The sequence below is a fragment of the Chenopodium album genome, chromosome 19, assembly GCF_948465745.1.
Source record: "Chenopodium album chromosome 19, dcCheAlbu1.1, whole genome shotgun sequence".
In the NCBI taxonomy this organism is placed as follows: Eukaryota; Viridiplantae; Streptophyta; class Magnoliopsida; order Caryophyllales; family Amaranthaceae; genus Chenopodium; species Chenopodium album.
This window is the reverse complement of record NC_137852.1, coordinates 42637111-42653495: the sequence shown is the minus strand read 5'-3', so window position 1 is coordinate 42653495 and position 16385 is coordinate 42637111. Positions and strand designations below refer to the sequence as shown.

The 16385-nt window shown below is 36.1% G+C and overlaps 1 protein-coding gene across 4 annotated transcripts in view; it reads left to right on the top strand.

Moving 5' to 3' along the window:
• The window catches only part of LOC145593758 (uncharacterized), a 38803-nt gene that overhangs the window by 19526 nt on the left and 2892 nt on the right, over positions 1-16385 (top strand). For all 4 annotated transcript variants that reach the window (XR_014102800.1, XR_014102799.1, XM_081650106.1 and 1 more), the window contains exons 18-33: positions 710-800; positions 3925-4002; positions 4089-4379; positions 4538-4735; positions 5461-5952; positions 7313-7474; positions 7652-7981; positions 8717-8799; positions 8978-9094; positions 9339-9567; positions 9958-10323; positions 10658-10759; positions 12839-12973; positions 15723-15811; positions 15988-16070; positions 16150-16265. Coding sequence is in view for 2 of the 4 variants with exons in the window: in XM_081650106.1 (XP_081506232.1) it covers positions 710-800; positions 3925-4002; positions 4089-4379; positions 4538-4735; positions 5461-5952; positions 7313-7474; positions 7652-7981; positions 8717-8799; positions 8978-9094; positions 9339-9567; positions 9958-10323; positions 10658-10759; positions 12839-12973; positions 15723-15811; positions 15988-16070; positions 16150-16265 (2962 nt within the window). In the remaining 2 variants the exon portion in view is untranslated. The remainder of the gene's footprint in view (positions 1-709; positions 801-3924; positions 4003-4088; positions 4380-4537; positions 4736-5460; positions 5953-7312; positions 7475-7651; positions 7982-8716; positions 8800-8977; positions 9095-9338; positions 9568-9957; positions 10324-10657; positions 10760-12838; positions 12974-15722; positions 15812-15987; positions 16071-16149; positions 16266-16385) is intronic.

Below are 16385 nucleotides of genomic sequence, written 5' to 3'. Positions count from 1 at the left end.
AAGTGCCGGAAAATGAATGTTGACCATAAACTCCGGCGTTTACTGGTCATGTGCTAGTCACGTGACCCTTAATTGGACCCCCATTCCTTCGTTATCCCTCTTCTCTCCTCTATTTTTTCTCCACCTCCATTAATGTTTGCGTTGATCACCTCCATTGGTATGTGAAATCCCAAAGTTCTTCACCTCTTTCCTCTTCTCTATTCTCTCTACAGTCTACACCCTTAATGAACTACATTCCTTCACAATTGCTCATTATTGCAAGTATGATCATAAGAGGGTGACAAAGCAAAGTAATTGAAAACAAGATTGCGATCGAGAGGCTAAGTGTTAAGCCATTGTTGATATCGGTCATGTCAGTTCCCGGAGGCGGCGGCAATAGCGGTGGATTTCTGTTCAAATTAGGGTTTCCCGACATTGGTGTTGTTGCTGTTGCTCAGCTTTCTGGGTTTGAAAGTAGTATAGTAATATATACAAGTAACTAAATTAGTGGGTGGTCGTTTACAACATTTTTTTAAAAGGAGGTTTTTAACAAATATAAGGATTTAAAAGGTGGTTTTTAACAAAATTTCCAAAAAATTGATGCTATTATGCCTATGAGACTATTATTTGAATGATAGTGGCAGCAGCTTTTGGAGATCTTGTAGTTTGACAATATCCTCTGTTAATTATATCTTATATTTAATTAATCTTTAATTTGTGTCTTCTGTAGATTTTTGCATAGCTGGGAACTAGATGCTGCTTTGGATGTTCTCACTATGTGTAGCTGTCATCTGCCTCAGAGTGAGCCTATTAAAAATGAGGTTATTGCTGTACCTTTTCCATTTTTATGTCTACACTGTTCTAAAATTTATGTGTTTTTGTTGAATTCTTCCAAATACCACTCATTACAATTGACAAGTGGACATTACCTGTAGTAATCAATACAATAGGAAAGAAATGAGACAAGCAAGAGCAGAAAGGTGGCCAATATCTTTGGGATGGAAGGGGTCTCTCTATCTATCAACCATGATTACTTTCTTTCAAACATAACCTAGAAATGTTAAGTCCCTTCCTCACCAATTGATTGTCTGTCTATCAGGGATGATTCAATTAGATCATCTGAGATTCTGAATATTATACCCTCCATAGCACACTGTTCTGGTAATGCTTTTTTTACCTGTGTTTTTCCCTGCTTTCCTCGATGTGCATGAAGCCGTGAAAAGTCAAATAGGTTAAGAATCTTGAACTGGACAAACCTTTGCTAGGCCTTTCCCATGCACATGTGAGAGCACAACTTGATCCAATCCACACTTTGTGTGTGACGGAATAGGTTCAGCTATGATTAAAGTAGTTGATTGGAATTAGTTTCCTCCAGCTGATCACTTGAATTATCTCTCTATAGTTAAATCTTTAAATTATTATACTTCCTCCGTTCTTTTTAATTTTACCTACTTTGACTTTTACACTATTCACGTCCCCTCCTTTGATCGTCTTTTGTGAGTCATATGTAAAGGAAAACATATTCATGTAGGATCTTGTTACAATCGTCTCACAAAATACTATTATAATTATTTTTTTTATAACGTGTTGACAATTAAAGCTATTGATGGTTAAAATTAGGAATTGGCAAGTGTGATAAATGAAACAGGTCAATGAAAAAGAACGGAGGAAGTAAGAGATTGCTCCTTGATCTATGGACATTGTTCTAAGGATCAATACAAATTTATAAAACTTCCCCGTCCATTTTCTAAAATGTAATCATCACACTTTCTTTTATGTCTATCCACTTTAACTGTTCCACTTACCCTCTCTTTCTACTATAGAAAGTAAGGTTCCACATCCTCTCTTATTCCATTAAAAAAATCTTTATTATTTTTCATCACATATATTATTCTATTAAAATAAAATTGATAATCCTATAGCTCTATGCAAAGGTTGGGCTGACAATGGACTTGGGACAGAATGAGTATATCAATTGGATGTCACCAAATATATTAATGCGTGCAAAATCAACAATATAATGTATCATACAATTCCAAGGTGATATCTATGGTTTCTGCAAAATATATAATTATACATCTACAAACCAATAGAAGTTTAGAACTTCACACCAAATCATACACGGGCAAGATTGCTGCTGGGAGCAAAATCAAGATGATGATGGTGATGATAGTCATTTGATTCATTGATATTTGATACACTAGATGACAAAAGGAATTAAAGGAATTTGTCCGATCTTCTTTCGATGATTTTTACGCGTAATAGTGACTAGAAATTCAAAGAGTTGTTAAAGGTTGCTGATGCTACAGGGATAATCATAAGCTTAACTGATGGTATTCATATTGTGATGATTCCCATGGTGACTAAGGGAATTGGAGATAATGCTAAGTTCTAGATGAGATGTCACAATCGGTAGTGACAAAATCAATGATAGCGGCCAGCCGGCCACTACAAAAAAAAACTACCGTATAGGGGTATAAGTGTATAACATGCCCTTATTATTATAGTCCTACAGAGATAAACATAGGGCTCTAACTTTCTAAAACTAGAAAGATATATAATTGAGGGAAATTCATTTACTAAAATAAAACGATAAATTTAAATAAGAAATACTCCCTTCGTTTATTTTGTTCTACAAACTTTCCTTTTTAGTCCATTCTGTTTTTTTTTTTTTTTTTTTTTTCCTACTTTGCTTTATTCTATTTTAGATTTAATTCATTTGCCATCTTACCCTTTTTCCCACTCAATAATTACACCTTTTCACTCACTCTCTTACTTCATTCACTTTTTTCTTATATCCATCCACCTTACATTCTCTCTCTTACTTTTTCATACTTTATCTTGCACTTATTCACCTTTTTCATTGATTTCTTGAATTGCGTATCTATAGTAAGTAACTGAATAGAAGATGAAATAACAGATGGAGTATATATAATTTCTTGCTCAGCATGGTACTGTAAAATAAAAAAGGATGTATACTTTTTATTTCCCTCAACTCATGAAATGATATTTATTTTGGTTTTTACATATATTTTGTCATATCATAAAAATATGGGGTATTACAAAACAGATGAGGGTGTTAAAGTGAGTAAACTTAGGGATCAATTGGTTCACACGGGGTAAAGGGAATGGAATCAAGAAAGGGGATAGACAAAGAAAGGAAAGTGATACCCTTTGATGTAATGTGTTGTTTGGGTGATATTTTTTTACTTGTCAATATATATCTTATCAACTTCTCTCTCATTTTTATGGAGCACCGCTGAACTCTTCACACCACTGCCATCACTTCTTCTCCCGCTGCCGCTACCACTATCAACTTGCCGTCACCACTGCTTTCTTCTCCTCCTCTTATTGTTTCACCTCCACCACAAGGTTTTAAAGGTCATATTCAAACATAAAAACTTTAGATATGAAGTTTTAATGGTCTTAATTTGACCATCTAAAGCTATATTTGATCAGTTAGATGCTGATCTTATAAAAGTTGCTTCATTTCCAATCCTATGAACAACTTCCATGTGAATTTTGGGATTATCCATGTATATGCTTTTCACATTCAAATAAACTTGATATGCGTCTAATTGAAAGATGAGTTTCCCAGCCAATCATTGGTACCTTCCTTTGTCAATGGATGCGGTTTCCCCCCCCCCCCCCCCCCCCCCCCCCCCCTCGTAAGTCAGATTTATCAGCTTGTTTACAACCTTCCCTATGACACTGTAATTCCACTTAAGATCTCACTGTCTTCCAACCAGGATTAATTTGGATAGAATGATTTCATCAACATGCTAATAGAGATTACTATCTTTCATCTTTTCAAGACTAACATCATAACCCTTTGGATTCCATTACCACAACTTGGCTTGTAATATTGCACTTGTTGTAATGCACCCCCAGAGTCACAGCCCCCAAAAGAAAATTATTGACATGTGATCTTTTTTTGATGATTAGGTCCTACAACGAAAACAAGCTTTACAAAAGTACAAGCACATATTATCTGCAGATGACCAGTACCGAAGTTGGCAGGAGGTTTGTAGTATTGTTTTGGATGCTCTCCATGTTCAAAATTGCTTACAGTGCTGAATTATCTTTTTCTGTATTATTTGAGTTGTAAGGTTGAAGCAGCTTGCAAGGATGATCCTGAGGGCTTAGCACTTAAATTAGCTGAAAAGGGGGCTGTTTCTGCTGCTTTGGAGGTAGCTGAGAGTGCTGGATTGTCTATTGATCTTCGTAGAGAATTACAAGGAAGACAGCTTGTCAAGCTTCTTACAGCAGACCCATTGAGTGGAGGGGGTCCAGCTGAAGCCTCACGTTTTCTTTCATCTTTGCGTGACTCAAATGATGCTTTACCTGTTGCAATGGGAGCTATGCAACTTTTGCCTAACCTGAGATCAAAGCAACTTCTTGTAATTATTTTTCAATCCTGGTGCTCTGTTACTGTTTTGTTGTGCTCAATCTCTTCTAACATAACCACACACATAAAGGCACCCTTCATTATTTTCTATATGCTATTAACTTTTTGGAGTTCAATTTCTGATATAGTTACATCTCCCATCTGCTGTAGGTCCACTTTTTTCTGAAACGGAAGGACAGTAATCTATCTGATGCCGAGGTATCTAGGCTGAACTCATGGGCTTTGGGTCTTCGTGTGCTTTCTGCCTTGCCATTACCGTGGCAGCAAAGATGCTCATCCCTCCATGAGCATCCTCAACTGATCCTTGAGGTGTTGTTGATGAGAAAACAATTACAGTCTGCTTCTCTGGTAAGTTGTAGCTCCATATATATATATATATATATATATATATATGTACTACCTCCGTCCCCTTTTGATAGTCCCTTATGGACATTTTTCACTGGGATTAATAAACATAAATAAGAGTAGTAAAATTACATTGAAAAAGTAAATTGACATTGGTTATGCAAAAAAGTAGAGAGAGAAAGTAATAAAAGTACATGGGAAAACAAAATTTACATGGAAAATTTAAATTTGCACAAGTATTGTTGCAAATTGGAGGAAATTTTGGTAAAATATTAATATTAATAATTGTTGGAAAAAGCAAATGGGGTGAACATTTTGGGACTAAAATTTGCCCATAAGGGACTATCAAAAGGGGACGGAGGGAGTATATATATATTTGGGAATTTTAGGAAAAACAGTAATTTGGGGTCTTGTTAGATTTGTCATGATATGTACTTTCACTAATTTAACTTTTATATTTATATTTTTTACTTGGGTATTATATTATATATTAATTGCATAAAAATGTGCATTGGCTAGCATGAATCACCCACCTTGCAATTGAATAAGAGCGGAGGAAGTATATTTTAAACTGTTGTTTGTCTATCAGATTTGTCTGCCGGAATATTGAAGTTCGTGCTGCTTTATTAGTGTACTTCATTTTAGCCGATTTTTTCTCTTTAGATAATATTAGAAATCTAACTACTTTGTTACTAGTTCTTATGGTAAGCTTGTTGAATCCCCTTCAGATCCTTAAGGAGTTTCCTTCGCTTAGGGACGACAATGTAATTCTCAAATATGGTACCAAGGCCATTGCTGTCAGTATCAGCTCCCCACCCAGAGAAACACGAATATCTGTATCTGGCTCTAGACTTAAGCAGAAAACAAAAACTGCAACTCCCACAAAATCATCTTTGACAAGTAGTTTTAGTAACTTGCAAAAGGAGGCACGGCGGGCATTTTCTTCTTGGACTCCACGTGGATCTGCAGACAAAGTCCCTCCAAAGGAGCCACATAAGAAGAGGAAAAGCTCTGTTTTAACACCGTCTGAAAAAGTTGCATGGGAAACAATGACAGGAATTCAAGAAGATCATGCATCCTCATTGACTGCTGATGGACAAGATCGGCTTCCTTCTGTGTCAATTGCTGAAGAATGGATGCTGACAGGTGACCCAAAGAAGGATGATGGTGTCCGTTCTTCTCATCGATATGACAGTGCTCCAGACATCATCTTATTTAAGGTATGCATAATCATCTTATTAAGGTATGCATGTATGATAGCAGAATACTGGTATAAAATACTAAGATTTTTTTCTGGAAATATAACTTCTTATTTATTAGTGATGAGAAAACGAGAGCAAATGGAGTCAGCAAACAGGACAAGTTGTCCTCCTAGGAAACAGAATCATTGATCAACCCTATATATTTGTTATTTCAATCATCTCTTGACAGCCCCGGCTGGTGGACTGTAGCTGCTTTAGCCCATGACAATGCAAATTGTGTTACTTTATCCCACAACAAATTAGTGAATTACTCTGTCCACTAAATTTTTTTGTGATCCTTTTTGAGATATATATATGAGAACCCGTACTTATATGGGAACTGATCTAAAATTAAGGACATATGATTAAAAATTTAGAACACGTGATTTAAATTTAGAACATATGAGTTATAAGTTAAAACATAGTGTGGCTCATAAGTTTGATCCCTCGAAACTATCGTGAGCGTCTCCTTTTTTATAGACCGGGACCAAGGTCTTCCTCCAATCTTTCGAGATCCATGTGTCCCTTCATATCTTGTTAAAGAGATCTTTTAACCAATCAATACCAATATTAACCAAACACCTCCACACCTCTACCAATATACCATGAGGACCAACTGCTTTCTTAGGCTTCATCTTCTTCTGTGTGGTCTCCACCTCTACTCTCATAATCCTTCGCACATTCTGCATGTTGATTTCTTCATCACTCACAAAGGTATCTCCTATCACAAACCCTTGACTTTCCATTAAGCAATTCGTCAAAGTCAGCGTCCACCTGTCCTTAATGTCTTCATCATGTACTAAAACATTTTGGTTCTTATCTTTGACACACTTTACCATGCCAATATCCTTCCTCACCTTTTTTTCTTCTCTTCACCATCTTATGAATGACCTTTTCTCCCTCCTTAGAGTCAAGCTTTCGCCAACTCCTTTAATGAAAATTTCTTCTTATAGATAATAGGCCGAAAGTTGGTTTGAGTGGTACTAAGATCAAGTTGTTGGCTCTTATCTTGATTACAACGTCATTACACTGGCTCCCATGAGCATAGTGTGTGTCTTTTTTTTTGGGTGGGTGAAAATCAAATTTTTGACTGGTACTCTAATTATAATATCGTGCTGCTTTGTTTTGCACATTAGCTTGGTTGATAATATTTACGAAGTACATTGTTAGATAATGTTGAGAAATACATTTTAATGATCAATTGCCATTCCATTTCATGCTTCTCTGTACCAGCAGTTCTGCTTGCCTTTGTGCCTTGATGTTGTATTGTTGATTAAGCTATATTTCTTTCTAGTTGTTTTAGATTTTAACTTTTATGCTTGTTGTGTCTTCTCTTCAGGCACTTCTTTCCTTGTGTTCTGATGGAAAAATTTCTGCAAAAGGTGCCATAGATTTGTGTGTCAATCAAATGAAGTGCATTTTAAGCTCTCAACAACTTCCCGAGAATGCTTCTGTTGAAATTATTGGGCGAGCATACCATGCAACAGAAACATTTGTAGAGGTAGTGACCGACTTACAAGTTCTTTGTTCACCTTTGTTTCTCAATGAGTACAATATGCTAGTGGGCAGAGGGGTGGGCATTTGGATTGGGACTTGTAAGAGTCGAATAGGCTGTTCAGATTGTACACATTACTTGGATTTTGTAGCGTACTTGATGACTGTGTTTCAATGTCTGCAGGGACTACTCTATGCTAGATCACTGCTTAAGAAACTTGTTGGGAGCAGTGACTTACCTGGTAACTCTGAAAGAAGCAAGGATGCAGATGATGGATCATCTGAAGCTGGAAGCTCTAGTGCTGGTAATCAAATTACAGATGAACTATCTGAGCTCTTGTCGCAAGCTGATGCCTGGCTTCGACGTGCGGAATTACTTCAGAGCCTTCTTGGATCAGGAATTGCTGTTTCTCTTGATGATATTGCTGACCAGGAGTCATCTGCATGTCTTCGTGACAGATTGATTGCGGAGGAACGTTATAGCATGGCTGTCTATACTTGCAAAAAGTGCAAGGTACTTCCCTCTGTTTTAAATTGATTGAACCCATCTCTATTTTGGTAAGATTCCAGCAGGCAGTATTGAGGAGAATACAGTCTTGCACTGCTATTAGCCTAGTAGATTAGTAAAAAGAATTGGAGAGTTATGAAACTGAATGGTAGTTTAGCGTGAAATTTAACTCCAATAGGGGTGACCATAAACAAATCTCCCCCCACACCTCTTTTTTTTTTTAAAGAAATGTCTGTTCTAGTATTCTTAGCTGCATTGCTCCTTGTAAGGCTTCCTTTTACCTAAGGTGACTTGTCTAAACTATGAATTTGAGCTGATTTTTATCACTATGTTTGGATACAATAAAGAAGGGGAAGGGGAAGGGAGGTGAGGAGAGGGAGAAGGTGACCTTCCATTTTCCTTTAAAATCTCTTCAACCATGGAGGGATTTGGGTTTTTTTAAAGGGGAAGGAAAATGGATCCTTCCAATTCCCTCCCCTCCCTCCTTGCATTATATATCCAAACAATGCATTCCTTCTTTTAAAAAATATACAGTAATTGTCCACTATCACCATGGATATTTAACTGTGCTTCACTAGATCAGCAACTACTTGTATACCCCTCTTAGTTATTCTTTAAGCTGGCTTGGGGTAATCTCTTTGCAACGCAAAAGGCAGTAATTATTACAAAGATGACATTGACTGTTTGTTGCATATTCCCTTGAATAAGAAATTTTTGAGTTTGCTTTGTTCACTTTTTCAGATTGATCTTTTTCCCGTATGGATCGCATGGGGGCACGCTTTACTTCGTATGGAGCACTATTCACAGGCCCGTGTGAAATTTATGTATGGTTATCTATACTGCTCAAAGTCTCTGGCACTCTTTTTCCTTTACAGTTTGAATGCTCTCTCCAGATCTTTTTGTATATATAGTTTCTCAGTTTCTCCTTTGGGTGGAAGAGAAATGGGTGACAGATGTAGAGGCTTATGATTGACATTTTGACACTTTCCTGCTGACATGCAGACAAGCTCTCCAACTGCGCAAGAATGATCCTGACTTCCATGTTGCACCAGTTATTTTGGACATCATTAACACTATTGAAGGTGGTCCTCCAGTTGATGTGTCTGCAGTTCGTTCCATGTAAGTGGGATATGCTGTCTTTTTTTACCTTGCTTTTTTCTCCTAGGGAAAGAGATTGCTATGTATGCATACTGGATTATCAGTTGCATAAGCATTGATTGTAGACATTATGCGTGTTAGATAATTCTTTTGAGGTTATCCTATCAAATTATCCTATCAAATGATTTCTATAAAACCAAAAAAAAAAGTAGTTGTCAAGAAAGAAATGTACTTTAGAAGCTGATTGTTGTAATATATGTCACAGGTATGAACATCTTGCAAAAAGTGCACCGACAATTCTAGACGATTCTCTATCTGCAGATTCATATCTTAATGTCCTGCACATGCCATCTACTTTTCCTCGTTCAGAGAGGTCAAGGGGGTCCCAAGAGCCTGAAAATAGTAGCTCAACGAGTGGCACAGATTATGATGATGGACCACGCAGCAATCTGGATAATATTCGGTACCTTGAATGTGTCAACTACCTTCAAGATGTAAGAATCAGAAAATAATCTAACCTATTAGTATATGCGATAGGTGTAGGAGTAAAAATTAAAGGAGAATTTGGCCAATTGGCCTTTTATTTGTTGTCATTAACATGGGTTTAGGGGTCTTCTGTGTGATTTTGTCTTGTCTTTTACTTATAGGATACTGCTGCCCTTCTGTTGTTTAAATTGTGATTCTTGAGGTCTATGTTGCTGTATCCAGTGTAGCTATTGCCTGTAGGCAGTGAGGATTGACTACATTCTACCCCCCCCCCCCCCCCCCCCGCAGTTTTGGAATTTTCTATGTGATGTTCACTCCCTATTCTCCTTTTGTGAACTCCTATGCTGTAATATATCCACTGCCATAGGTGTTAAAAGTAATTTTCTCTTCTTCTGCAGTATGCACGACAGGATTTGCTAGATTTTATGTTCAGGCATGGACACTATAATGACGCTTGCTTGCTGTTCTTTCCTCCTGACGGTGTTCCTCCACCTCCTCAACCATCATCTGTCGGGACAGTTACTTCATCTTCATCTCCTCAGAGACCAGACTCTGTGGTAACTGATTATGGCACCATTGACAGTTTATGCGAATTTTGTATAAACTATGGTGCTATGTCTGTTTTGGAAGAAGTGATTTCTGCGAGAATTTCATCTTCAGCATCCCTAGACTCTGCTGTAAATAAGTATACTGAGATGGCATTGGCTAAAATATGCAACTATTGCGAGACTCATAAACATTTTAACTACCTCTACAAGTTTCTGGTAATTCGAAATCCCTCATTAACTGTCAGTCAAAGTAAAATTTGCATAGAGTGCCCTTTGTATGTCTCCGGTAATCCATCCAAATACTGCAAAATCTTTCATCCACTTCTCTTTTAAGTCATGAAAATTGTGTAGTTTACGTTTGGATGCTTTGGCTTTTGTACCTATCATCAATCATACTAAGGTTTAAAATTGCGACTGCTGAGACCAGTTTGCTTTCATTTTTTCCCCCATTATTGTCATCAATCATATTTCTGGCTGTACTTTTCTTCCTCATTAGTCCATTAATGCAAATTTTGACTGGTCTCCTATTATCATTATAATATTGGTGCAGGTGATTAAAAGAGATCATGTTGCTGCTGGTCTTTGCTGTATTCAGTTATTTATGAATTCTTTGTCCCAAGAAGATGCGGTAAAGCATTTGCAAAATGCCAAGGTACCACTAACCTCTCAATCACTGCATTTTGTAATGGGAAAAGCTCCTTTGCCTCTTCACTCTCTTTATTCTTTCTAGGGTACATACTTCGTAAAAGTCTAGTACTAGCTGTAGTGAATCCAGTAGGTTTTATTGGTATCATCGGTTGTCCTCCTTTAACAGCAGATTATAAAAACTGATGACTAAATAAGCCTGCATTTTCTGGATGAGCTGAGTTATAATTTATATTTTATTCCCGTTTTGAATTCTTGACCAACCCTGTTCATTTCATCCCATGTTCCTTGTTTCTTTATTAACCGTCTTTAATGAGCATAGAGATGCAAGCATTTAAGCTGTCTACTTTTGTGGTTCCTTTCTCCTGTAGTAGTTTTACAGGATTTTGATGAGCTATATATTAGTTTTTTGTTAATGAATTAGTATCATCATTCATTTATTGAAAACAGGCATGAGAAGGGAGAAATAAGTTGAAACACGGTGTAGCCACTGGAAATTTAGGCGAAATTACACCGAGTGCACAAAGTTTAGCCAAAATACAATCATTCACATGAAATTTTCACACTAAATAAATTCACATGAACTTTATCAGTATCACCAAACATGTTAAATGACTAGATATAGGTCCCACTAGCCAAAAAATTTTAATTTTTAGTGATTATCAAAATTAATAGCATTAAAATATAGAAATCTCCTTAAAAGATAAATAAAAAATTCATTTCTTCTCTCCTTTCTTTCTCTCTCCGCCTCTCCTTTCCTCTCCACCTAGTTCTCTAAGAGAGACTGCATTTCGGATTTAATGCTTTCAACGGTGATTTGTAAGTCATAAAAACCCATAGAGTGGAGGAAAAGAGAACTAGGTGGAAAAGGGAAGAGAAGAGAGAGAAACAAAGGAGGGATGAAAGGTTTTTTTAGAAAAAAAAATTTGCGGGGGTTATTAAATTTTAATGATTTAATTTATTTTTCTATTATTTTACTGTTTTTTTGTTTTTTTACTATTTTTAAAACTTTTTGGTCTGAGATCCACTTTGGTGACTGGAATGTAATTGAATTTCCGCAGTGAGAAAGTTTGCATTAATGGTTGTCGTTGGCTAGACAGTAGACATGGCAATCTTGACTCCGACCCATGATCCGAAATTAACTTAAAACATTGACTCGAAATTGACCCGTAACCCAAAATTGACCCGACCCAAAAATGGAGTTTACCCGATCCTGACCCGGCGCTAGAACTAACCCGACCCGAAATTGACCCGAAGTGTTTGACCCGAACAAACATGATATCGGAAATTGACCTGAATAGACTCGATATCCGAAATGTCCCGAATTAAAATTACTTTATAATTGAACTAAAAATGTCTGGTACCAAAAATAACTCAGATTGTTCATCTTCAACCGTAGCTAAGCTCATAAACCGATTTGTTTGTTCTTATTATAAGAATAACAAAATATAAAATTATTGATTTGAGCTTGATCCACAAATGGAACAATCCGAACATGATCGGACTTGATTTTGACCCGACCAGATATGACCTGAACATACTTGACCCGAAAATGGTCTGACGTGACCCAAAACCTAACCCTAATCATACCCGAAACCCGATATGACCCGACCCATACCCGATCCAAATGTTAACCGACCCAAAATGACCAGACCCGAAATTAACCCGACCCAAACGACCCATTTTTGAGGTCTATCGTTGGCTAAAGGTTGTGTCGCTGGATGTGATGTTGCTAAAAATTCTCATTTTGTGGGTAAGGATATAATATCATAACTATATGTGATGAGACTTGCGAATTATTTGGAATATGATTATGCTATCTTGATCTCCAAGCCACAACTCACTTTAGAATGAGTGGTCATTTGTGGGGTTACTATACACTTAGATGGCACAAGTTACAAAGACCCTATCAACTCCAAATACCAAAGTATTTACATAGTCCAGACTCCAGATTAAGTCAATAAGTCCTTGGAATTACAAACACTTACCATACACTACTCCTTTGAGAGTGTGTCTTACTTTTATGAAGGCCACTGCGATGCATATGCACTATTTATATTTGTTTTCATTTTAATTTTGAGCGTAGGTACATTTTGATGATGGGATTACAGCCCGTAGAGAGACAGCTAAACTTGTTGGAAAAGGCATTCGAGGTAAAAGTGCCTCAGAGAAACTTACTGAGGAAGGACTCAACAAGCTTTCAGCTCGGGCTGCTATTCAGGTGCATTAATTCATTAAAATCTTATAATTTATAGTCTTTGGGATTTTGTTGACTTGTTTCTAATTGCTAATGTTTATGGAATCAAAATGAAGAATACCAATTTTGTGTTTCTTGTAAAACATTTGCTTTATAGTTTCTGATAGTGCTGCCTTACATTTCCAGCTCTAAATGATGTAGTGGTCAAGCAGCTATGGATAATATATGTGCAATTTTCCACCTTTTTGTTTGAGAGGGATTTTTTTTTTTTTTTTGCTTGAGTTAATCCTGCTAGTTGGCACTTGGATTATGTACTTTTGTCAAGGAATAATGCGACTTGATGGATCCAATTTGGACCCTAAGTTGGGTGGGATTTGCAATTATCAACTTTTGGAGCAAAATTGATTGTTAGCTAACTTAGCTTGTAATTGAGCTCTTGTTTTAACTGTTTTGGAGGAGTTTTTTTGACTATTAGCCTATTACTCTGCTGGCTGTTTTGGATGTTATGAAACCGGAGAAAAACAACACTTGGTGCTTTGAGATTAAGTAAAATCTGGTACTTGTATTTGGGTATATATATCAGAAGAATTAAGTTATTGCCTTGTATCTATGTGCTCCTTTGTTGTGGAATTTTTTTTCTTTGTTGATGTGAATATGGAAGATATAGTTTTTTTTTTCTTTTGTTTCTACCTCGATGATGTCATGCTGATTAGATCTACTTTTGCTAATAGTTATGTTTTAGGTAATTGTTAGATAACTTAGATTTAATAATTAGGTATTGTTTATCTTTTATTTTATTAGAGATATAGATTAGGTAATGATTATCTTTTGTTATCCATCTCAAAATGTTCTAAAATCTATGTTGACCCTATATATTGGTGTGTGATTGAGATTAATAAGTTTGAAGTTTTGTGATAAAATGTACGAGAGTATGTAAGATGTTTGGTCTGTTTCAAGTTTGGTTTATTGTTTGGTCTGTATGATCAAATCATTTAGTTTAGGTCCATTTGACTCTAATTAATACTTAGGAATTGTTCCAGTGTACATAGCAAAATCTTTTTGTTTTTTCCGTGTGGTTAGATATAGGTTTAAAATGAGGTATGGTTTCTGTTTAAGGAGGGTCTATGGTTGAAAATGACCTTTTTTTTTTCCCTTGTACTCTACACCTAATACTAGTGATGCCCCTTTCGTTTCTCTGTCCCAGACTTATGCTTGTTTTTGTTTACACCTTCCTATCTTCCATACTAGAATTAACTTTCTCCTTAATTTTGGCGTGATTAAGGATGCCCCCGTGACTAGAGTAAGTTTTATGGTGTTCTAATTTGCCCATTTTATAGCGGATTTCTTTAAACTATCGACAAAATACAAAATATGGCTGTACAATGTATATTTGGAGATACACCCATTCAATGTGCTTAAGTTTTGACATTTTAATATTTCAATGTGAGCTTATTTTGAGATAATCTAAATTTGGGCTTGTTTGGCATTGTTTTTTGTTTTTAGTATTCTGTTTTTTTAAAATAAAAAAACAAAAACAAGGAACAAGGAAAAAGGTATTTCTACTTTTCTTTTGTCGGTTTTCAATCATCATGATTTTACAAGTCTGACTAATATTTGATTCATTATATGAAGTATATCATATGATTTTAAAAAACAAAAAAAAAACCAAAAAACTGGAAAATAAAAATTAAAAAAAAGTACTTCCTGCTTTTTCAATCGCAACGTTGGAAATTTTACACTATTCACACAAACCCCTTTGACCATATTTTCCAGAATATTAGTATATGGCTGCTTGGTACCTACTACAAGTAGATACTTGTATAATTCACAAAAAAATCACATTTTAGTTACTTTGTGTTCAGAGACTAAAACTATTGTGTCTTGATAGTATTATATTGGTATGATTCGTTTGCAACATTTCATTGGAACTATAAAAGGCCCAACATCAAAAAACAGCTCAGGATACCAAACACATTTTTGTCTTCTATCTATCATCATTTGAACTGCTGTGGTCATAAAGCAAGCCTAATTATTGTGTGAAACCCCGTATTGGATAACTGAAAAACTAAAGACCTGCTGAAGGTTTGCAGACACAATAATATTTTGTTGCCTAATGTGCGAACATGAAGCATTCATAGGCGTCTTATTTGAGTTTCAGTCAAAATTTTGGGGCACAAGGTTGTTGGTCTGCCTTTCAAAATGAGGTGTCTAGTTAGAAGAGTTTCTATAAAAAGGGTAATAACTATAGTATTCCTTTGGTTTCATGCTTATAGGATCTCTCTGTAATTTTTGTCTGTTGTATTATGTTGCTGCTACTATGCTTATAGTAATATCTGAAAGAGTACTGCTCCAGACGTGCTCCCTCTCCCAGAAATTTTGTTTTCTCTGATTAGTTGCATTTTTGTATTCAAAAATACATGTGATGTCCCCTTAACATGGCCCCTCTTTTCTGTTACACAGTATCTTTGCCTTCATTATAATTAGCAGGAAGACTTATTGGCTACAACAGCTATGATACTATAATGTAAATTAATCTTTTTGTTATTGGTGTAGGCTACAGTACATTCTTAAATTTGTATAACAAAAAAAGTTGTATGACTATGAGTGATGGATGTTGGATGGACTCAATCCCTAGCCCCCGTTCAATCCTGCTTATTGTGTTTATCTAACACATCTATTTTTCTTGTCTTTTCTCTGATGTGTTTTCTGTGATGCTGCTAAATAGATGGTTTTGAAAACTAATGCGCTTCTAGTGTTTTCTCTACCATCATAGGTTGAAGTTGTGAAATGCCTGAATGAAACTGAAGGTCCACAGTGGAAACATTCTGTCTTTGGAAATCCAAATGATCCTGAAACGTTCAGGTCTCTGATACTTCTTGGTGGTACAAATTAGTAGTGTCCATTTATTAAGTGTAGAAATCAAATCATAATTTATCTAGAATTTACTCCCTCCTGCTATGTAATCAGCTTCATTTATACGCCTTGTGAGGGCCTATATCTCATTTCTATTTCTGGCCATTGTGTTAATGCTTTTGCAGGAGGAGGTGTCAAATTGCAGAAACTCTTGCGGAGAAGAACTTTGACTTGGCTTACCAAATTGTCTGTCAATTTGATCTTCCTGGTAACCTATTTGTTGCCTGCTTTTATTGATGTCATCTTGCTTAAGCATACATACTGTGGCTCTAACTCATTATCTACAGCTGTGGATATTTATGCTGCGGTTGCTGCATCGCTTGCCGAAAGGAAAAAGGGGAACCTGTTGACTGAATTTTTAAGGAACATTAAGGGGAATATATATGATGATGAATGGGATGAGGTATTTCTTTTTCTTTTTTTAACATTGGCATTGGTATCAACAACGTAATCAAGTGGATATTAAGTTCTTCTAGCATAATTATTCACCAGATCATTGTGACTGTATTTTTGTTACTACATT